This window comes from Pipistrellus kuhlii, unplaced genomic scaffold, assembly GCF_014108245.1.
Source record: "Pipistrellus kuhlii isolate mPipKuh1 unplaced genomic scaffold, mPipKuh1.p scaffold_m20_p_11, whole genome shotgun sequence".
Lineage (NCBI taxonomy): Eukaryota > Metazoa > Chordata > Mammalia > Chiroptera > Vespertilionidae > Pipistrellus > Pipistrellus kuhlii.
Window position 1 is genome coordinate 46,888,166 of NW_023425416.1, and position 21,604 is coordinate 46,909,769.

Genomic DNA, 21,604 nt, shown 5'->3' on the forward strand with positions numbered 1-21,604 from the left:
GTGTCACCACATTCAGCACCCCACTGGTCCACCCACTGCGGTATGAACATCAGTGTTGCTTTCAAGCCACTCTTGTAAATAAGAAGCTACATCCCTAGTAGCCAGTTTTGCTCAGAAGTTAGAGCATTGGCCCATGGACTGAAGGGTCAAGGTTTCAACTTCAGTCAAGGGCACATCCCTCGATTGCAGGCTTGATCCTAGTCAGGGAACGTGCAGGAGGCAACCAATCAATGTGTGTCTCTCACATGATGTTTCTGTCTCTCCCCTCCCTTCCACTCTCTTCTAAAAGTCAATGGGAAAAATCCTCAGGTGAGGATTAACAAAACAAAAAAGAATCTACAAGAGGAATTGAGAGCGTTGACGACTTAAAGGTGTCTGTGTGTTTGTTTTGTTCCACAGGAGCTGTAGGTCTTACGGCTCTGACAGTGAAAGTGACCGAAGTTACTCTCATCGCCGGAGTCCCAGTGAAAGCAGCAGATACAGTTGAAAATGTCCCCTTTTTTGATACGAATTATATCTTATTTGTAAATAACTGGTAACTTAAAAGTTTAAGAAACTTAATGGCAGTCTGTTGTTCTATTTCAATATTAGAGCTGAACTTCAAAAATAGGCACTTCTTAATTGTTACTTGTTCATTTACTTGTGTTCAAAATTTAAAATACAGATATGTCTCCTAAAAATATTTTTATGCCACATTTTGCAGTAGCCAACTATGGAAGTGAATTTCATTTTCTTGAATCAAGAAACCATGACATTTTAGTATAAGTTGCAGTATTATTTTAGAGAGACATTTCCTCTCCATCTCGTGTTCCTTAGAAGGCAGGGGTTTTTGCCCATTTTTCAGGTTCAGTATTTGCTGCCAAGCACAGACCTGTGGGGAGCTATTAAAGGTGGCCAAATGTTTATATATCAGTTACAGAGTCTTAACACATACGTGCTCTTAAAATCAAACCACCTAGATCGATACTGATGGTAGCCAGGAACATGAGATAGTGGATTTGGGGCTCTTAATTCATTCCTTCTGTGTTGTCTCAGAGGATCAGGAAAGTGGTCATTACACAGCCCACTGTCTGTATGACTTCATGTTGGCAGGCGTGGCTAAGAATGAATCAGCCTTAACTATAGTACCTGCACTCACTGGCCAGAGCACCTAATGGTTCATGTGCTTTCTAATAAGTATGACCAGAAGTTTGGACTGTAAAGTCATTCTACTCCACTTCACCCTTTGGTGCTTGGTACCTTTTGGTGCCTCTAAGCATTGCTCTTCGATACCATATGTTAACAATTGTTTTTACTCACTGGCACCAAACATGGTTCTTCTCAGCCGTATTCACTGAATATTTGGAGGGGTTGTCTCAGGCCATGATGTGTGCTAGGCCTCCTGGACCAGACAGGATTGGCAAAAGGGGTTGTGTGGCCAGTCAGTCTCCTTGGACCAGACAGGATTGGCAAAAGGGGTTGTGTGGCCAGTCAGTCTCCTTGGCTGGCATGGTGCCTGTGGAAGGGTGGATTGAAGAATGGACTTCAAAAGTAATACCAACATCTACCTGCCTCCATCCCGCACATTGTGCGGGCCTTCTGGGTCTTTCAAGAAGAGACAAAGCAGTAGTTGGATGGTTCTAAGTGGTTTTCCTGTTTCCGCTGTGGCCACACTGACTCAGTGAAGCCTTGGTGATACGAGGAAAACCAGGACAACAGTCAGGGAGAGAGATGAATGGGATTGCATAAATCACACATTCACAGTACGGGGTGGTTCCTCCAAAAATGACTTGACCTGTAAAAATCGGTGTGATTTTTTTTTTTTTTAAATCTAGTTGGAGTTTTTTCCACAAGTGTACTTAATCACCTCAGTGCCAGTTTAGTCCAGGTATGCAGAAGAAATGCATATGGGATGTCTGATGTAGAACTCTGTGCCATCCTCCCCCGGGCCTTGCCTGGTGTACTTGGGATGTGGGGAAGAACCCTCAGTTGGAAGGATTGGACAACCCTTGCTGGGTGGAAAGATGATCTTGGATGTATTCAAACCATTACCCATAAAAGGCTCATTAACAGGGTTCCGAGGTCTTGTTTGCCAAGTTGATAGATAAGAGTACATTAGAAAACAGGACCTAAGTCAAACAAATGTTCTTGCAAGTGTGAATACAAAACATTGTGTGATTCCTATGAGGGGTTTTCAAAAGTTGCCTACAATGGAGACCATTGCTTTAATAATACTCAGTGGGGACAATAACTGCATTCAGAACCCAAACAAAAACTGCCAAATCTAATTATGTTAAGGAAAGTTACCCTTGGGCAGTGTGTTGGTTTTCTATTGCTTTGTAAATAATTACCCCAAAGTCAGCAGCTTAAAACAATACCTGTTTCTTAGATCTGGCTTGGTATGGCTGGATTCTCTGCTCAGGGTGTCACAGGCTGAAACCAAGGGCCAGCAGGGCAGCACTCCCTTCGGGGGCTCTAGGGAGGCTGCTTCCGTGTTCGTTCAGGGGGTTAGCAGTTTCCGTTTCTGTCGGGTCTCACTCAGCTCCTTAAGGCTGGTGTGCTCCTCTCCATGTTCAAACCAGAGATGGCCATCGAGCCCTCCTGCTTCTGTCCGCCTTCCTCCTGTTTTAAGGTTCATGTGACTAGATCCAGCCCACTGAGCTGGTCTCCCTGTTTTAAGGTCATAGAACATATTCTCACAGGAGCGGCCCCTGTTCACAGGGTCCTGGGTTGGGGCATGGATATGAGGGGAGGGCACTGTAGAATTCTGCCTACCACCGGCAGTCACTTCACCCGCTGGGGCTGCGGGGGCAGTTTTATCCTGGAAGCTGCAGTTGTTTTCTCCACTGAAAAGAACAGCCCTTGGCTGCAGCCTTCAACTTGTGTGTTTACTGAATGAACTACAGAGACAGTTTTTCTTCCTAAGGGGATTATTCTGTATTTTAAGTTATTTTTTTAATAAAAGTGAATTATGTTGTGTATTGTGCTTAATAGAAAATGCATTGTTGGACTGTTTTTGTAATGTCCTGTTTACTGCAAATGAAACATGATATGGCTGGTATTGTTTAAAAACTAGAAAGTACTTTTGTACATATCGGCAATGTGAAATTTGTATACACTTCATTCAAATTCCCCAAGACTTGAAAGGGGGACCTTGTAGAAATTAAAATGTTACTTAGTCTAAGGCGGAGTCTGTTTCATCTTTCTTTACTCCCCACACTTCAGCTCGTCTCTCTGAAGTAGAACAGGAGGGCTCCCGTCTCTGCTGACCCAGCTCGCAGGCGCCTTCATCTTACAGCTGAGCGTCAGTGATGGGGCAGGAGGCACAGCTAGAGAGCTTCAGGCAGAGGCAACCCCTTCCCTGCCGACTCCAGAGCTGCTCCAGGCTGTGCTGCTGTCACCCAACTGTGACCTGCGCACAGATGTCTGCTGAGGAAAGAATGTGCCCCATCCATCTGCACAGCGCTGCCTGGGGACAGCACATTCGCTGCTAACCCACCTATCCGATCTCCACACCTCCCTCCTCCTGTGGCTCACCAGCAGGCACATGGCGCTCACTCCTGGGGAAAACATGGGGTATTTATAGCAGCCACAGGGGGGTTCGTGGGCAACTACAATTAACTTTTGCCTCCTCAGCGCTCCAGAATTCGTATTTGCTTAGTGACTACAGCATAACCTCACAGTAAGACTTGTAGAGATCCCGTTTTCAAAATTTAGTAAAAGTAGGACCCCCCACGTAAGGCAGTTGCTGACAATAGTTCAGCCTGGATGTGTTGCTTTAAATTGTAAAGGAAGTGTGCAAGCCGCTGTGGGAAATCCCCCAGGGAGAAGCCTTTGGGGTCTCATTTGCTACGGAGCCTGGGATCTGCATCCCCCTTCTGACAGAGACCATCTTCACCAGCGGGGCAGTCTTGGGGGAAACGCCCAGGGCTTCGGTCTTGACTGTTCTGAACCAGCTGGGCTTTGAATAGGAGGGAAGAGAATCCAAGGAAATGCCCCTCTCAGGCGACCGTGAACAATGGCCAGACATGGTCACTGTGGATGGGAAGGGAGGCTCCAGTCGGTGTGGAGCTAGGAGCCTGCACGTTCGCCTCTGCGCCAGGTGAGGGCCTGGGAGCGGGCATCTACCCTGCTGCTGCCCATCGTGGAGGCAGAGCCTGAAGTGCCCTGAGGAACTTGTGATGGGAGGAGCTGGGGAGGGTGCCTGGAGGACTCCTGCTTGGCAGGAAGTTCTTTTTCGCTGTAGGGGCGGCAGCACAGGAGCCGGTGCCCTGAGAGAGGGGACCTGCTTGCCCCAGGACAGAGGAGGCAAGCAGAGCTGCCCAAAGGGGCAGGAGGCTGGGATGGTCTGTTTTCAAAGGTCTCAGTAGAAAGAGGCAAGCTCCCTTGTCCCTGTCTCCTCCCTGTCAATCAAATCCAAAAGCTTCCAGTGGGGTGGTGGGGTGGGCAGGGACATGCCAGCTGACCCAGGGCCCTGCAGGGTGGGGATGCATACATAGATCGCGGTGTGGGATTGGAGGGTGTGGCTTAATGTTCTGCCTCCACTGAGTTTGGCATTAATAGGATACATCTGCTGGAGGGTGGGGACCTAATTCAAACCAGCAGGTTGCATTCCCTCTAGCAGCACAGACGTCATGGCCCTGGCATTCCAGGCCTCCCTAGCTGCATCCAGGATCCTCTCCCGCCCTGGTGGGCCATGGGACCCCAGGCCTCTCATCAATGATTGGGCCTGGCCCTCCACGTGAGCCCGTGGACCCCCTACCCTCCTGGAGGCAAGCCTGGCCAGCTTCCCTGAGCTACTCGGCTGTGTGCTTGGTTGTAAGCATTGAGTCCTCACCAGTTCTAGGAGGGAGGAGGCCTTCCTATGTCAGTTCTTCGGAGGGAGGGGCTGAATGATAAAAACCAAGCAATTGATCTAGTCACCCATCTCTAGGGAGAGGCAGAACTTGAACCCAGGCAGTCTGGCTCTGGGCCAAAGCCCTCAAGGACTGTGCCACGGAATGGAAGTTGCTCGTGGTGGTCCTTTATATCTTCGAACTGAAAGCCAGTACAGCCAGAGAGAGGCATTGAGACCAGTGAGACCTTTGCGTAGGGCATCTGGCCTGGTGGTAGATTGTAGCTGCAGGAGAGCCTGGAGGGCCTGGAACTGAAGGGCCAGCCCGAATAGACACTCTGCTCTCCCTCCTCCCCCCTCTCTGCTTCAGCAGCTCCACAGCTCCAGGGTCCCAGGGAGGCTGAGCCTGCGCCCCCCTCCCCCATCCTGGTCTTTCCAGGTTCCGTTAGATGGGGCGAGTCTGGCATCTCTAAGCCTGGGAGCCGCTTGTTTGGGTTTGCTCCTCCCCCCTAACGTGAGAGAGAAGCTCGGGGCTGCGTGCTAAGGGAAGTTGTGAAAAACCCGTGAGCCGCTCCAGAAGCAGGGGCACAGCTGCTGACCTCACCAGCCCCCAGCCTCAGGCATCTGCCCGTCCCCCACAAGCTCCTGGCTTCCCACTGGCCCAGGATCCCCTCCCCACTCACCCAGCCCCTCCGACCCTCTCCAGAAAGCCTGCCTGGACCCAGCCTGGAAGGAAGCTCCCATGGCGGGGGCCCTGCCCAGGCGCAGAGGGCAGCACCGCCTGTCTCCATCTGGCCGGGCACTCCCGCCAGGCAAGGATTTGGACTTCGTGGCATCAAACCGCCTCCTGTCTCCCGGCCCTTGCAGACGCTCCCTCTGCCCGGAGTGCCTTCCTCTCCCTGGGCTCCAGCTGCTGTGCACTCTGCATGCTGGCCTCGGCCCTGAGCAGCTCCCCTGGAGCCCAGGCTAAGCCCCTCAAACAGCCTCTTCCTTCCAGTTCTCTTGTGACCCAAGTGCCAAGGGCCTCTCACAGAGCCCGGGCTCTGCCTGGGGCTCCCCCAGGTGGGCTGGAGGCCAAAGAAGCAAGGGGAGCCGCCAGGGTTTTCGTGGCTCCTGGCTCCTCCCCCACCTCTAGCCCCGCCTTTGGCTTGACTGCTGCAACACCGGCCAATCCCAAAGGGGCCAGCAGCCCTACCTTGGTCACGCTGGCCTGCCAAGCCATGACTGGGAAGTGGGCCCAGGACTGTCCCTGAAGTCCTCTCTACCAGGCTCCTCCCAGCCATGGGGAGGTGGAGGAGGAGGGGCACCTTGCCCAGCCTCCTTTCCCTGGCGCCGGTGCCTCACTGTCCTTATCTAACCAAAGGCTACCTGATTCCTTGCCACCTCCCAGGATGGTGCCAGGACCCAGGAGTCAGACGAGAAGTGGGTTGTGATGAAGAGGCAGAGGTAGGCCCCATGGTGGCAGGCCAGTGTGGCACGTAAGCTGCTGGGGCCTGGCCTTTGCCCAGGACCTCTGGGAGCTAAGCCAGCTGTTATGCACCTACCAGGGCGACGGAAGTGCAACATGTCTGCAGGGGCTGCCTCCGGAGGCGAGTCCCCATCCAGGCCCCTTCCTCTCTCCCCATCTCTTTTCCCACCGGCGTCTCTCCCAATCCCCCATCCGGCTGGGTGCAATTCTCCCCTTTCCCTTGGCACTTTTTGGTCACCCCCATCTTTGCCCCTGAGGTGTTTTCCCCCTGACTTTGAGAGGCCCTACTCGTAAGGACCTACCCATTTGGGTCTTAGGGGAGGCCTATGCAATCTTGAAGGGCAGAACCTCAGACTACAGGGTGGTGTCTGCCTGGGACCTTGGCCTCTGCTCCATGTTCCCCTGGCATCCAGAACCAAGTCACTGCCCGCCCATGAGTAAGATGGCATACATACGCAGGGAATGCTGCTGCAGCTGGGCACGGGTGGTGTGTAAGCACAGGTGCACTTGTGTGGGGAGGGGAGGGGGATGGAGGGGTACTGTCAGGAGGGGGCCCTGGGAAGGTGACCAAATGTGGGACTTGGGATGCGGTGGGGGTGGTGCGTCTGAATGATGACGTGGCCACATGAGACCCGCAGAGGCCCCCTCTCCACAGTGGTGGCCCTGCCAAGCCCAGAGCCCCGTGGTCCTCACTCTGCCGCCTGCTCGGCCTGGCAGCGTTCCTCTGTAGCTTCCTGCCAGCACAGCCAGCCCCCTGCCCCCACTGGTGTCCATGCCAGAGCGGCATTCCGCAGGCCTGGCTGCCTCTCCCCAGCAGAGACCGAGTGAGGAGGCTGCAGAGCAGCCAGCCGTCAGGTGGCAGGGCTGGGGGCACTGTGGGCCTGGGCCTCTGGACCACTCCCTGGTCCCTCCTCCCGGTCCTGGGACAGGCACCCGAAAGGATTTGGGCACTACTCCAGCTGTGGTCCGGATTGTTGTTATCTCCACAACAGGCTGTGCAGCGACCACCAGGTCGGTAGGTATGATCAACCGGAACCAGGTCCTGAAAGCAGAGAACAAAATGAGCCCTGGGCTGCTCTGGGGGAGGGGGGAGGGGCCCGGCTCGTTGGAGATCCCAGACTCACCCTCAGACCAGAGCAGCCCAGGCCAGAGGGTGGGGTGGTGAGCGGCTGGGGTGCGGGTCCTGTTCCTCGGCGTGGGATCGCTCAGGGGAGCAGGTGGCAGCTTTTCTGCAGCTGGTTGGGGGGGCGGGCGCGCCAGCCTCTCCATCTCAGGGCCGCCTCCGCCTCCGACTCCGCCTCTGTGCGCAGCTGGAGGGCACGGGGGTTAGACTCCGGGGCGGACTTCCCGGCGGCGGCGGCGGCGGCGGGCGGAAAGGGGGCTCCGCGCGGGGAGCGTGAGGCCGGGGTCCCATCCGCCAGCATGCAGGGCGCGGGGCCTGGCTGCGGGCCCCGGAGGCCCGAGGCCGCGCCGGCCGCGCCGGGAGGGCGCACGCCACGCGTGTCCGCGCCCCGAGCCGGCACGCAGGGCGGCCTGGCCCTTTAAGCGTCCAGACGGCGGCCCCAGCTGACGCGCCGGCTCCAATCGGCGCCCCGCGCCCCCCGCCCGCCCGCCGCGCCCGCCCGAGGCTCCGGGGCCGCAGCTGCTCGGCGGCCGGACTCGCCGCGGCCCTGCGCCTCCGCCCGCCCGGCCGGCCGCGCCCCCGGGGGCCATGGTGGCGGGGCCCTGCGCGGGGGCGGCCCCCAGCGCGGCGCTTCATGGAGCGGCCCCGGCCCGGCCGCCGGGGGCAGCGCGATCCCGCGGGGCCCTGTGAGCCCCCAGCGCCGCGGCACCATGGTACGCGGGGCCCCCTGCCCGTCCCCCCGCTTGTCCGCCCACCTGCCCCCTCCGCCCTCCGGAGCGCACGGCCCGCCGGCCCGGGGTGTAGGGTTGGGGCGGGGTTTGGGGGGGACACCTCTCCAGATCCCCCAGCGCCCCCTTTCCGGGGTCCCCGCCCGGAACGCGGCGCTCCGGGGCGGCCCGCGGAGGGAAGGGGGTTACATTCCTGGGGTGGGGGCCCGGGCGGAGGGGGGCGCTTCCCTGGGCCGGGCGGCGCCGCCCTCACCCTCGCCCGGACTGGGTGATGGGGGGGAAGGGGGAGGTCGGATTCCCGCCTGGGCCTTGGGACACGTGGGCATTGGAACCGCCCTGCCCAGGGATCCAGGGTGCCTGGGCCTAGCGGGGTGTGTGTGTGTTGGGGGGGTGGGGGGGGAAGGGAGGGAGTGGAGGGGGTCGCCCGCAGCTCCAGTCCAAACTACTGTGTGACCTTGGGCTGGTCCCCCGCCCTCTCTGGGCCTGTGTCCCGGGGAGGGAGGGGGGCATAAGCTCCGAGGAGACTGCAATAGACACCCCTCCTCCCCAAAAGGAGGAGCCTGGAGTCCTGGGCCTGTGCCCCTTGCTCAGACTGGGCCCGCCCACCGCTGCCTGCCCTGGGAGGATTGTCCTGGGGGTGGGAGGGGGGTGTAGATGGAGCCCAGGTTTCATTCTGGGAGGTGCTGGGGCAGGTTAGGGAGCCAGCGGCTTCCCGGCCACGAGGCAGGGTGTCCCGCAAAGTGTAGAAGCTCTGACCCGGTGGGCACCTGGGCAGGTAGGTTTCCCTGGCACCTGGTTCCCCCCAGCCTGGCTTGGGGGCGGGAGTTTGAGGGCATGAAACCCTTGGCAACAGGAGTACCTGACCACTTCCCTCCTCCTGCATCTTAGCCTGGCTGGCCTGGGCCTGGGGGCGGGGTGTGTGGCTGCAGCTGGCACAGCCAGATGGGGAGGGGCGTCTGCAGCTTCAGGGAACTGGCACATCTGGCTGGGGAGGCGGGCACAGCTGGTGGGCCCGGGTGGAAGGAGCGGGTGGAAGGAATGGGTGGAAGGAGCCAGGCTAGGGGGCAGCTGTGTCTGCTGAAGAGCTGCCAGTTAGGGACTCGGGCGGCATCTGTGCGCCTTCTCAAAGAAGTCCAGTCACAGCGCTCAGTCCTGAGGCTCCCGGTCGGTCCCTTGGGAGTCAAGGGGGTGCTGGCTTAGCTGGGGTACTGCCTTGTGAATAGAGTCTTTGGGGCAGCACTACCCGCCAGGCTAACCCCTCCTCCTCTGCGGAAGCCACAGGGCCCTGGCCAGGCCTTGCCTGGGACCTGGGTCCAGACTGGCACACAGGAAGGTTGGGCATGCCCTTTCCCCATGGGAAGCAGGCACTGAGGGCATTCGGTGAAGGGGGAGTGGGTGGTTGGGGGCCCCGTGGCTTGGGTGGGCTCCTCCCAACAGGCCAGGCTTTGGCAAGGCCTTACCCAAACCACTTTCTCTGCCGCTACCTGGCTTCTGGAGCCCCCAAGTTGCACCCTGACCCCTCACCTGTGGTAGCAGCAGCTCTGGGGAGGAGGTGGGGTGCAGGGAGAGTCAGGAAGCACAGCTGGTCCCCTGAGTGAGAGGGTCCCTGGGTGCCTCTTCCTGCTTTTTAAGTCATTAAAGGTCAGGAACTCGATCAATAAGGAGCAGTGCCCAGCCCGGCAGGGAAGGGGCCTTAGAAAATTGAGAGGTCAGGGGCTCTGCTACGGCTCACGTAGGACGCTCTCATTCTGGGCCTCAGTTTCCCCATCTGTGCACCAGGAGCTGGTTCCGGAAGATAAGACAGACTGAGGCAGGGGAGGGAAATGAGAGGTGCTTGGCACCATATCCCTGTTAGATTGGCCAGGCCAGAAGCCCTGAGACAGAGGGGCAAATGGGTGGCTTCTTGGCTGGGGGGCAGGAGGCCTGGGTAGGCAGAACTTGAGGAAGATGCCATCCATGGCCGAGGCCGGGCCAGAGTGGGAGGTGAGTGAGTGTGGGGGCAGTGCTGCCCTGGGCTGCCGGGTGCGGAGGGCGGGGCCCAGGCTGGGTCTGCGGGTAGGCTGTCCCTGGTGGCCACGTGAGGCCCATTCTGCAGCCCAGGGCAGACTCTTATTCAGGGGACTGACAAGTTGAGAACAGACACCCCCACATCCCTCCCTGCGCAGTGCGTGCCCACTGCTGCTGCCGGAGCAGTGGAAGGATGGGTGTGGATGGAGGGGGCAGAGGAGGGCTATGCACGGATGGGACCCTTGGGGGAGAGGCGCTGATGGCTTTGTACAATATCTATGGGCCAGGGCCCTCAAATATAGGATGCTCCGACCTGGCTGGACAGGATCCGAGGAGGGTCAGAACCTGGAACCTTGGGGGTTGGTCCAGCCGGGTAGTCGGCAGATATTAATTGAGCATCTACTGTGTGCCGGGCCCAAACAAGGGACCGGGCAGCCTGCCTGTCTGTGCCTCCCACCTTTCGGGGAGGCCACTGTGATGGAGCCAGATTAAGCCTGTGATGAGGGGCTGACTAGCTGCCTCTAGCAGGGCAGCAGGACCGGCTGGGGAGAAGTCACAGGCCCTGGGCATGGATTTCTTCGCAGAAGTTGTGTGGGTTTTTTAGAATATATATTTTTTATTGATATCAGGAAGAGAGAGAGATAGAAACATCAGTGATGAGAGAGGATCATGGATCGGCTGCCTCCTGCACTGGGGATGGAGCCTGCAACCCGGGCCTGTGCCCTGACCAGGGATCAAACCGTGACCTCCTGGTTCATAGGTAGATGCTCCACCACTGAGCCACGCCGGCCACTGTTGCTGAGGTGAGGGGTCCAGTAGCCAGAGGCTGGGCAGTGAGCGAGTAAGCCTGACTTCTGTTCTCGAGGTGTCTGTGGTTGGGCGGGCTCGGTTTTATTTGTGCAAGTGAGTGTGAGGGCGAGAGTCGGTGCATCTCAGGAAGTGCCCGTGTCCCTGCCGGGGTGACCACCCGGTCCCAGTGTGCCCTCCCCCCCAGGGCCCTGCTTTTAGCACCGAGAGTCCCGCATCCTGGGAAACCCCTTGGCCGCTGGCACACCCGGACCCCCAGTCCCCTTCTTCCTCTCTCTCTCTCCCCATGACTTCCTGTTTCACCACAGAAGAGCTGGAGGCCCAGGAAAGTCCACTGATCTTTGGCCTCAGAAAGTTCATGGTCACACTGTGAGCTCCGAGGGCAGCGGACTCGACTGGAGCTTGAATCCCCCTTCCTCCTCCTCCTCCTCCTGGCTGGAGCTTTGGCTCCTTTTGTGTAACGCGCGGAGGCAGGAGTGAAGGGTGGGCTGCCCCCTGGCGGGTGGGCGTGGGCGAGGCAGGGGCCCATCTGGCCTTGACCTCACCTCTACCCTCGGCCCCGCAGTTGCTGGTTGAGAAGACAACCGACTCACCGGCGGCTGAGTTCTCGCTGGTGGAGGACGTGGCTCTGCACTTCGCCTGCTTGATGGGCCGTCTGAACGAGCAGCGCCTCTTCCAGCCCGACCTCTGCGACGTGGACCTGGTGCTGGTGCCCCAGTGCAGCGTCTTCCCGGCGCACAAGGGCGTGCTGGCCGCCTACAGCCAGTTCTTCCACTCGCTCTTCACCCAGAACAAGCAGCTGCAGCGCGTGGAGCTGTCCCTGGAGGCGCTGGCGCCCGGCGGCCTGCAGCAGATCCTCAACTTCATCTACACGTCCAAGCTGCTGGTCAACGCGGGCAACGTCCACGAGGTGCTCAGCGCCGCCTCGCTGCTGCAGATGGCCGACATCGCCGCGTCCTGCCAGGAGCTGCTGGACGCCCGCTCCCTCGGCCCCCCGGGCCCCGGCGCCGTGGCCCTGGCCCAGCCGGCTGCCAGCTGCACCCCAGCCCCGCCACCCTACTACTGCGACATCAAGCAGGAGGCCGATACCCCGGGCCTGCCCAAGATCTACGCCCGAGAGGGCCCGGACCCCTACTCCGTGCGTGTGGAGGACGGGGCGGGGACTGCGGGGGGCACGGGGCCTGCCACCCTGGGGCCGGCCCAGCCCTTCTTCAAGGAGGAGAAGGAGAGCGGCGGGGAGGCGGCGGGCGGGCCCCCGGCCAGCCTGTGCAAGCTGGAGGGCGGCGAGGAGCTGGAGGAAGAGCTGGGGGGATCCGCCACCTACGGCCACCAGGAGCAGTCCCAGATCATCGTGGAGGTGAACCTCAACAACCAGACGCTGCACGTGTCCACGACGCCCGAGGGGAAGCCGGGTGCTGCCACGGGCCCGGCCACCATGGTGCTGGGCCGGGAGGACGGGCTGCAAAGACACTCGGAGGAGGAGGAGGAGGAGGAGGAGGAGGACCGTGAGGGAGAGGAGGAAGAGGAAGGGGAAGAAGAGGAGGGTGGTGGTAGTGGAAGGGAGGAGGACGAGGAGGAAGGTGGCAGTCAGGGGGAGGAGGAGGAGGAGGAGGAAGATGAAGGGCACAGTGAACAGGAGGAGGATGAGGAGGAGGAAGAGGAAGGACATAGTGAGCAGGATCAAGAGAGCTCGGAAGAGGAGGAGGAAGAGGAGGAGGAGGGAGAAGAAGAAGGGGAGGTGGGAGTCAGACGGGGGCCAGCGGGGCGCAGGGCCAGCCGGGCAGAGCCCCTTCCCCACAGTCGCATGGCCACGCGGTCCCGGGAGAATGCCCAGCGCCGGGCCCCCCCTGAGGAGCCCGAGGAGGCCAGGCAGTGTGGCGGGAAGAGGCCCAAGCAGCCCCCCGGGGCGGGCCCCGCACCGGCTCGAGGGCCCCAGGCCACCGACGGGCTGGGGGCCAAGGTGAAGCTGGAGGAGAAGCAGCACCACCCGTGCCAGAAGTGCCCGCGCGTGTTCAACAACCGCTGGTACCTGGAGAAGCACATGAACGTGACCCACAGCCGCATGCAGATCTGCGACCAGTGCGGCAAGCGCTTCCTGCTGGAGAGCGAGCTGCTGCTGCACCGGCAGACGGACTGCGAGCGCAACATCCAGGTGGGGCCCCGGCCGTTTCCTGGGCGGACGGGGCGGGGCAGGGCCGAGGGCCAGCTGAGGCCACAGCCAGCCAGCCAGGCGCGGCCAGGCCAGAACGGGGCCCTGGACATCCTGGGTCCTGGCGCCTGCATTGGCCGGACAGTCTGGGGAGACCAGACGTAGCCCCCTGGGCAGCAGGCCGCCCAGCCCAGGCCCGGGGTGAGCCCAGAGGGTGGGGCCCAGGCTGGCGAGAACGTCAAGGAGAGCGTTCTGGAGGAGACGGAGGGCCCTGGGCTTGGACACTTGGGAAGATGTGCAGATAAGACTAGAACAAGCAGTGCCCGTGGCCAGAGGGCCCGGGGGGCGTGGCTGGTAGGATGAGAGGAGAGCTGCCTGAGCCCATGAGACTGGGGACAGCCGGCTGCGAGGAGGGATGAGTGGGTGTTTTAGCAAATCCTTAGGGCTAGCCTGCGGCCAGGGGGGCCAGTGTGTAGCGCCTCACGGATTGGCAGTGCACCAAAGCATAGATGAAGGAAGGAGGCCCCTGCCCAGAGGGGGGTGCCACTTTCCGCTTGCCACAAAGGCTGAGCAGAGGAAGGGGCAGCTGGGCAGGAAGGAGGCCCTGCGTTCGGCTCTTTGGAGATGCCAGCTGGCCCGGGCCTGGGGCAGAGGGACTGGATGAGAAATTTGGGAAGAGCACAGGCTGCTGGGGCCACGTGGGGAGCTGGGCTGGCTGCCAGGCCCACGTCCATGCCATGCCGTCCATGCCTGGCCTCTCAGATGTGGGCAGCGCAGGGCCAGCCGGGCTGGTTTTTGCCTTTGTGGCTGAGAGGTGGTGAGGCGAGGCAGCAGGTAGGCAGGTGCTAATTGCCTGAACTAATTGCTAATTGCAGTGCCCTGTGGAGAAAGCGTTCCCGGGGGTTACCTGGTCTCCTGCTCCACCTCCCGTGCCTGTTCCCACTCGCCTGCCTGCCCGCCGGGCTGCTCTTTGACTCTCCCCTTGCCACACACCGAGCGTCCCTCGGAAGGGGAGAGATCCTTGTGCTCCTTCCGACCGGGCAGCCTGACCACCCTGACCCAATTTCCCCTTGAGCCCTGGCCTTGCCTCCAGGCCTCTGGGGGTGTCCTGCAGGGATAAGCAGAACACGGGTTCAGGGGGAGAGGAGGAGGGGAGTATGACCTCAACTTTCCCACCACCCTGCCCTGCCCATGGGAGCTGGTACCTCCTGTAGTGCTGCCCCCTCCCGCCTCTTCCCCACAGCAACCCTTTGAGACCTAGCTCCTTGGTGATCTCCATGGTATCAGGGCATGGGTCCTGGCAGGGGGAGGAGGCGGCAACTCTGTCCGTACGCAGTCTGAGAGGGGCTTCTCCGCCCCCTCTGTGGCCCTCCCGCCAGCCGGGTGTCTCCCCTCCGACAGCAGCAGGAGGAGGAGCGCCGAGGAGGGGTCTCCCGGGAGAGGTGACTCCGGACCCTAGTTAAGGTCAAGGATGAAGAGGGGACCAGGCTGCTGCCCTGGGTGGTGGGTGGTAGAGTTTAGGGAGATACCACCCCCAAGTCCCAGGATATCCGATCTCCCTGGTCCTTGGACTCGAGGGCTCTCTCCCCAGCACAATTCAGGCAAAAAAAAAAAAAAGAGGCCCAGAGAGGGGCAGCGACTTGTCCTAAGTCACACAGCCCCGACTCAGCGCTCAGGGCCTAAAGCCATCTCGCCCCACAGTGCGTGACGTGCGGCAAAGCGTTTAAGAAGCTGTGGTCCCTCCACGAGCACAACAAGATTGTGCACGGCTACGCGGAGAAGAAGTTCTCGTGTGAGATCTGCGAGAAGAAGTTCTACACCATGGCCCATGTGCGCAAGCACATGGTGGGTAAGTCAGGGCCGCGGGGGAGGAGCCTGCGGACAGAGCGGGCCAGCTGGGGGCGGAGGGGCGGGGGGTGCTGGGAAGGGCTTCACATGCAGGGGCAGTGTGAAGGGGCGAGAAGGCCCCCCTGGCGGGGAGGCCTGGGGCGGCTGGCTGCGGTGCCAGGTGAGGGGTGGGCAGGTTGCACACTGCACCAGGACGGTGGGTGAGGACCAGAATCCAGCCGCACGGTCCCTGTCTCCCTTTGAGGACAGCTGTGCCTCTGATGCCTTCTTTCCTTCAGGCCCTCACAGGGCTGCGGGCTCTTCAGAATGCAGCCCTTTCCCCCGGGGCCACGCCCGGACACAGTGAGGAGGCTCCCGTGTGTGTGCTGGGCCACCCCTCCTCTGCCTTGGGCGTGGCTGGCCCTCCCTCCCTTGCCTGCTCATAGACTGGGGCTCAGGGAATGGTGGCCGAGGTGGGCCGTACTCCCTTTCTCCACCGGACAGTGCTGGGGGCTCTGGTGTGGACGGCCTGGGACCTGGGCCCGAGGTGTAGGTCTCAGCCAGGAGATGCTGGGGTGAAGCAGAGTTGGCGGCCCTCCCTGGACTCAGGTTCACCAGCCCTGAGCGCTGGGGGGTCATCCCTGCCTCCGGTTACTTCCTCCAAGATCTCCTTCATCAGTCCGTAGATTCTGGGGGGAGAGCCGCTGACTTTTAGAGGTGTCATCCCCTGCAAAACCCACCCCAGCGAGCACAGCACCACTCCGAGCCTCCTTTTTTTTTTTTTTTTTTTTTTTTAATATGTATTTTATTGATTTTTTTAGAGAGGAAGAGAGAGAAATAGAGAGATAGAAACATTGATGAGATAGGATCATCCATCAGCTGCGTCTTGCACACCCTCTACTGGGGATGTGCCTGCAACCAAGGTACATGCCCTTGACCGGAATTGAACCTGGGACCTTTCGGTCCGCAGGCCGATGCTCTATCCACTGAGCCAAACCGGTTTCGGCCGGAGCCTCCTTTTATAGAGGAAGACACCGCCCCACAGAGGCCATGCAGGGAGCCTGTGGCTGGGCCAGGACTTGAGCTGAGGCCAGTCCCACGGGGATCCTTTCGTCTTTCCCCGAAAGTTTGGAGGGCGAGGTGGCCTTCGCTGTTTCAGAGGCTCAAGAACCCCAAGGGTTTCCATGCTTTGTTGGACCAGCCTTCAGAGCAGATGAAGGAGGAGCCCACGGGGGAGGGGGCCCCGGGACAGAGACTGGGTGAGGCAGGCCTCGGGGCCGGCGGGGTCCCCCAGAGCTCTGACAGCCCTGCGCACGCCCCGCAGCTCACACCAAGGACATGCCCTTCACCTGCGAGACCTGCGGGAAGTCCTTCAAGCGGAGCATGTCCCTCAAGGTGCACTCCCTGCAGCACTCGGGGGAGAAGCCCTTCCGATGTGAGGTGAGCTCCCTGCTCCCCCTGCCCCGGGGCCAGCAGCTGTCTAAAAGCCAGGGGTTGGGGGAAGTGGGGTAAGAGAGGGGCCCTCCCTCTTGACGTCTTTGGCCCTGGCTTCCCACTCCGTCCTTACCTGGTCACCTGCCGGCCGGCCCCCACCACTGCACTCTGCCACTGCACCCCTAACCCTAACCCAAACCCAACCCTCACGCAGCCAGGGCGGGGGGTCTGCCTGGGCTGGAACGTGGGGCAGGCTTTCTGGAGAGGTGGTGGCCAGAGGAGCATCTCCGGCAGAGACGGCACTGCAGGTGGGGGGTGGGGGTGGGGAGAGCCCCTGACAACCAAGAAGGGTGAGGCCCCCCTTCCACTCTGCAGCCTTTCCCCACTTCCTGGCCTCTATTTCCACCTGGGCCCCGGGCCCCCTGGCTTCTCACCTCTGCCCCTACACTGCTCTGCCCCAGGAGGCAGGACCAGTGCCTCCCTCCCTGGAGGCTGCTCCCCGCTCTGCCCCGGCCTCACCCCCAAACCCCCTCAGAACTGCAACGAGCGCTTCCAGTATAAGTACCAGCTGCGGTCCCACATGAGCATCCACATCGGCCACAAGCAGTTCATGTGCCAGTGGTGCGGCAAGGACTTCAACATGAAGCAGTACTTCGACGAGCACATGAAGACCCACACGGGTACGGCCGCCCCGCTATCCGGGTTGGGGGAGGAGGGGGCGGGGGGCTCTGTGCCAGGCAGGGGACCCCTTCTCAGCCCTGCCCTGCCAGGATGCCCACACGGCCCCGCCCCTTCTCACTCTTGGGCTTGTTACCCCTCTGAGGCTGGGGGCCATTCTCCGTGCCTCCCAGGTCACCCAACCAAGCGGCTCAGGGTGGGAGGATCCATGGTCGCGGGGAGGCTGGCCCCGGGCTGGGGTGCAGCCCCTGCCGATGACACCCCACTGCTCGCTGCCGCCCCCCAGGGGAGAAACCCTACATCTGCGAGATCTGCGGCAAGAGCTTCACCAGCCGGCCCAACATGAAGCGGCACCGGCGCACCCACACGGGCGAGAAGCCCTACCCCTGCGACGTGTGCGGCCAGCGCTTCCGCTTCTCCAACATGCTCAAGGCCCACAAGGAGAAGTGCTTCCGCGTCAGCCTCCCGCTGGCCGCCGACGGGCCCCCCTCGGCGCCCGGCCTGCCCCCCGCCCAGCCTCAGCCTCCCGCCCTGCCCCTGCTGCCCGGCCTGCCCCAGACCCTGCCCCAGACCCTGCCCCCGCCGCCCCACCTGCCCGCCCCGCCTCCCCTCTTCCCCACCGCGGCCAGCAGCGGCGGGAGGATGAGCGCCAGCAGCCAGCCCTGACCCCCCCCCCCACACACACACACACACGCAGGACCTGGAGCCGGGGCCGTGGGAGCGGCACAGCAGCATGGGCAAGGGTGCAGGCCGGCTGGCCCCCCAGAGCTGGTGGAGGACACCCCGCTCCCGAGCGCCCCCTTTCAGTGACTCCTTTTGAAGCCTTTCCCTTTCTTTGGAAGTGAAGGAAAAAAGAGAGGAAACTCTTTGCAGTACCCCCTCCCCCCCTCCAGGTGAGGGGGGCGTTGGAGGCAGCAGGGACGGGGGGAGGGGCGGCCGGGAGCGCAGGTGTGACCGGTCACTCTCCTGAGCCTGAGCCCCAGGGGCGGTCCAGGTGGAGCCTGGGCCAGCCTCGGGCGCATCCCTGCCTCCCCTGTGTCCCCCGACTGGCTTCCTCGTCCTAAAGGGTTTGGGGTGCCAGCCCCCTTCCCCCCCCCCCCCCCCCCCCCCGGGGAATGGTTGTGGACTCAGTCTGAGGAATGTGGACACTGAGGCAGGGGCTTGAGACCGAATGCCCAGGAGCGTGTTGGGAGGGTGGGGCTTGGTGAGGCATGAAGGCTTCAGACCTAGCTCTGCACCATGGGGAGTGGGGCAGGCAGGGCGGGGCTGGACCCCGGGCATTTGCTTTGCCTGCCCACAGCCCTGCCAGCAAGCACAGGGGTCCCCGACCCGCTCCAGGCTGCCCCCGTCTGCCCACGCCAGGCCTCCAGGTGGCTCCCCCAGCACCAGCTCCCAGGGGCTGCAGTCCCCATGGGTGGGCCCCGGGGGCAGGGCCTAGGGGGAGGCTTGGCCAAGCGTTCCGAGGTTTCAAGGTGCTATCAGGGGGGCCGGGGGCAGAGCTGCTGGTCGCAGAGCACCCGCCCCTCACCAGCTGTCCCAGCCCTGTCTCCCACGCTAAGAGGAGGCGGGTATGTCTGTCCGTCATGCTCCCGGAAGGCAATGCCAGGCCTCGCCCTCGCCTGGCCCTGCAGCCACAACCTGCCCATGGCCAGTGTCCAGCACCCATGTCCCTCTGGGCCTCTGCGTCGGTGGCCGGGTGCCTGCGGCATTGTCAGTGAGAGGAGCCTGCACAGTCAGGCCCCGCGTCTGGGCAGGGTCCTAGGGGAGTCCCTGCCTGTGCCCCATGCTTGCCTGCACGAGGCCAGCACTAATAGGTCACCCTTTTTGTTGTTGTTGTCATTTAACACCTCCATTCCTGCCCTTAGAACGGGGAGGAAGTTTCCATAAGCTACGTTTCCTAGTTAAGCTCTTTCCCGTTGTGTTTATACGGTTTTGTTTGTTATACTCTTTGCACCTTAAACCCCCACCACGACTCCCCCCACACCACCGCCCTCCCAGCGTGGCTGGAGTGGGAACAGGCCTGAGCCCAGGGCGGGTGACGGGGGCGTGACTGGGCCCCATCGGCCTAAGGGGCTGAGGGGGTTAGAACCCCCACCGACCTCCTTGTGAGGCCCTCGGCGCCGGGGCAGGGGGTTGGACACATTTTAATCATCAATAAACGAAGCACTTTATTCTGTACGGATGTGGGCAGGCCCAAGACGCCCGAGTGATTTGAGGGTCCGTAATGCAAGCCGCATGGCCTGCTGCTGGGCGTGGGGCACACGGTGCCCCGGCCCCAGTTGACTTGGGGGCTGCAGCAGGAGCGGTGCGAATCAGAGCCTACAGTCACCCTCTGGGGCCCCTGCTGTCCGTCCCCCCCTCATCCCCCCCTCCCCACCCCCCCCGGGATGGAACTCGGGCCCCTCCCTGATTGGAAGGCTTCCTGTCTGGCTCCTGTCCCAAGGCTGGGCCTCCCAGGGCCCCGCTTTCCTGTGGCGCTTTCCCTCTCTCGTACCTCTAATCTCTGGGCTTCCAAGATGTCCTCAGGGACCCCCCCTCTGCTCTCCCCCACCCTTGCTATTTCTAACCTCCGGTCCCAGTGCCTGGCGGCTCTTCAGAGCTGGCTCACATTTTCCAAAAAAAAAAAAAAGAAAAAGAAAAAGGTGGATCTCCCCTGAGGGACCCCCACGGGTTCCCCAAACCCCCTGTCACTGACACCAGGGTCCACCCTACCCTAGGGGTGGTGGCCTTGCCACCGGCCAGCCCCTCGGCAGCCTTAGCAAGCCTGGGGGCCCGGCCAGGCAGGGCCCCTGGTCTGTCAGGCCAGACCTGGACAAGCAGAGGCCAGAGGTTGGAGGGGGGGAGGGGGGGCCCGGTGGTGAACCCCTGTCCTAAGACTTGGGTTTCCTGTTCTTTTTATACCGTCCCTCCGAGGGCAGGAGAGGGGTCCAGGCAGCAGACCGGGCTCTGGTCAGAATGGGCTTGGAGCTGTATAGGGGGGTGCGGCCCTGTCCTCTCCTTGGAGGCCCCGTCCCAATGGGGACAGCGCCCCATGTCCCGGTGCTAAACGCTCTCTTCCCCTCGGGCCCCTGGGTGGGAGCGCCCTTCCAGCCAGACCTCGGGGGCCTGAAGCAATAATGGAACCTCCGCAGTGCCAGTGTCGATGGGGTTCTTGTTTTACCAGCTTCTCCATTTCCTTTTTATTTAGAAAAACAAGCACCTGGCTATTGGACTGAGGGGACTGGGGCGTCCTACCCAAGCCCAGGGCTGGCAGTAGGTGGTGGGGAGGGGCTTAGTCATCACCTCCACTGGGATCCGGCTGTGAGGGTCTGTCCGCCTGGACTGCTCAGCCCATCTGGCCAGACCTGGGGTCCGGAACCCGGGCCTGTCCCTCCCCCAGCTTCCCCAGGACTCTCTGGTCTTGGGCCAGCTGGGGGTGAGTGGCCAGAGGGGGAGGTCCAGCCCCATGATCACAGCTGTGGGGTCTGGGACTGGTCTCAGAGCCTGAGCCTCTGAGTCTGGCATGTGCTGCCACAGTGCCCCTCACGGCGCTGGCAGAGTGGCTGTGCCCGGGCCTGTGGACCCCCGGTGTCTGGTCATCTGTGGCCACCCCACAGCCACAGAGTGTGTGGGGAGCAGGAGGTGGGCAAGTGAGAAGAGTGAGGGGAATAAAGTCAGTACAACTGTTTCTTGGCCCAGTCTCTTCTTTACTATATAGTACATGTTGCCTGCCCAGACTACCGGTAGGCAAACTCATTAGTCCACAGAGCCTAATATCAACAGGACAACGATTGACATTTCTTCGGAGAGCCACATTTTTTAAACTTAAACTTCTTCTAACGCCACTTCAAAATAAACTCACCCAGGCCGCGGTATTTTGTGGGAGAGCCACCCTCAAGGGGCCAAAGAGCCGCAGTTTGCCGACCATGGGGCTAGAAAGACTTGAACCAGAGCAAGGAATAGGCAGCTCAGTTGCAGACAGTGTGGACATCATACCCTGGACCCCCATCTCCCTCCCTCCCTCAGGATGGGCTGAGCTTTGGGGAACACCCAGAGACAGGAGCAGAGGTGCACCCCAAACTGGTGCTGGGCCTTTGGTGGGCTGCAGAATGGGCTTGAAAGAGGGGAGGTCCTGGGCTGAATGTAAGCTCCTTGAAGACAGGAATTCCTGCCTGACGTTCAGGTGCACCTTCAGCAGGTTCTCCATGAATGAGTGAGCCACACAACACTATCCTAGTGGAATGCCTGGTAGGGAGTGAGCACGATGGGATTCGTCATGATCTGAAAATACACCGTGGAGTCATTGGGTAAATATACATTAATTGTTCGGTCAGCGCCTTCTGTCAGACCTTTTTTTTTTGTTGTTAATTTGTGGGAAGCAGGAAGATAAGGATACCCACTGTCCTTGGAGGTGGGCAGATTTCGGCTTTGAATCCTGGCTGGGCCACTTGTCAGCTGTGACTTGGCCAAGTTGCCTAGCCTCTCGGCGCCTGTGTACGGACGGTTCTTGCTGGAAGTGCCCTGCCGTCCAGGGCTGGGTTGGAGGTCCACCACTCGTCCTGCTTGTCCTTTCTGCAAGGAGCACAGGACC

General features: G+C 61.0%; 2 protein-coding genes, 1 long non-coding RNA gene and 1 pseudogene across 10 annotated transcripts in view; 2 read left to right on the forward strand and 2 right to left on the reverse strand.

The window, feature by feature from the left end:
• NKTR (natural killer cell triggering receptor) overlaps positions 1-3,163 on the forward strand; it is a 34,034-nt gene extending 30,871 nt beyond the window's left edge. For all 7 annotated transcript variants that reach the window (XM_036431949.2, XM_036431951.2, XM_036431948.2 and 4 more), the window contains one exon: positions 400-3,163. In XM_036431949.2, coding sequence (XP_036287842.1) covers positions 400-487 — 88 coding nt within the window. In that variant the 3' untranslated portion in view covers positions 488-3,163. The remainder of the gene's footprint in view (positions 1-399) is intronic.
• On the reverse strand, positions 1,808-7,055 carry LOC118715767 (annotated as a pseudogene).
• Positions 6,797-19,213, forward strand: ZBTB47 (zinc finger and BTB domain containing 47). 2 transcript variants are annotated; one of them, XM_045579459.1, is made up of 6 exons: positions 6,797-7,296; positions 11,512-13,098; positions 14,797-14,944; positions 16,247-16,362; positions 16,892-17,036; positions 17,321-19,213. In XM_045579459.1, the coding sequence occupies exons 1-6, from the start codon at positions 7,054-7,056 to the stop codon at positions 17,698-17,700; spliced, it is 2,619 nt and encodes an 872-aa protein (XP_045435415.1). In that variant the 5' UTR covers positions 6,797-7,053; the 3' UTR covers positions 17,701-19,213. The 2 variants fall into 2 exon arrangements, with proteins under 2 accessions (XP_045435415.1, XP_036287861.1); XM_036431968.2 differs by lacking the exon at positions 6,797-7,296 and adding an exon at positions 7,635-8,117.
• On the reverse strand, positions 19,043-19,533 carry LOC123652073. Its single transcript, XR_006741161.1, has 2 exons — positions 19,412-19,533; positions 19,043-19,378 (listed from the first exon to the last, which is right to left on the reverse strand). It is a non-coding gene; the product is annotated as an uncharacterized LOC123652073 (long non-coding RNA).
• Between the last annotated feature and the right edge of the window lie 2,071 nt (positions 19,534-21,604).

Bases quoted from the DNA above. Each gene is read 5' to 3' on its own strand.
- ZBTB47 (XM_045579459.1), top strand. From the start codon at position 7,054: ATGCCAGAGCGGCATTCCGCAGGCCTGGCTGCCTCTCCCCAGCAGAGA. The intron at 7,297-11,511 runs GTAGGTATGATC...TCGGCCCCGCAG, and splicing joins GTGCAGCGACCACCAGGTCG to TTGCTGGTTGAGAAGACAAC. The intron at 14,945-16,246 runs GTAAGTCAGGGC...CACGCCCCGCAG, and splicing joins TGTGCGCAAGCACATGGTGG to CTCACACCAAGGACATGCCC.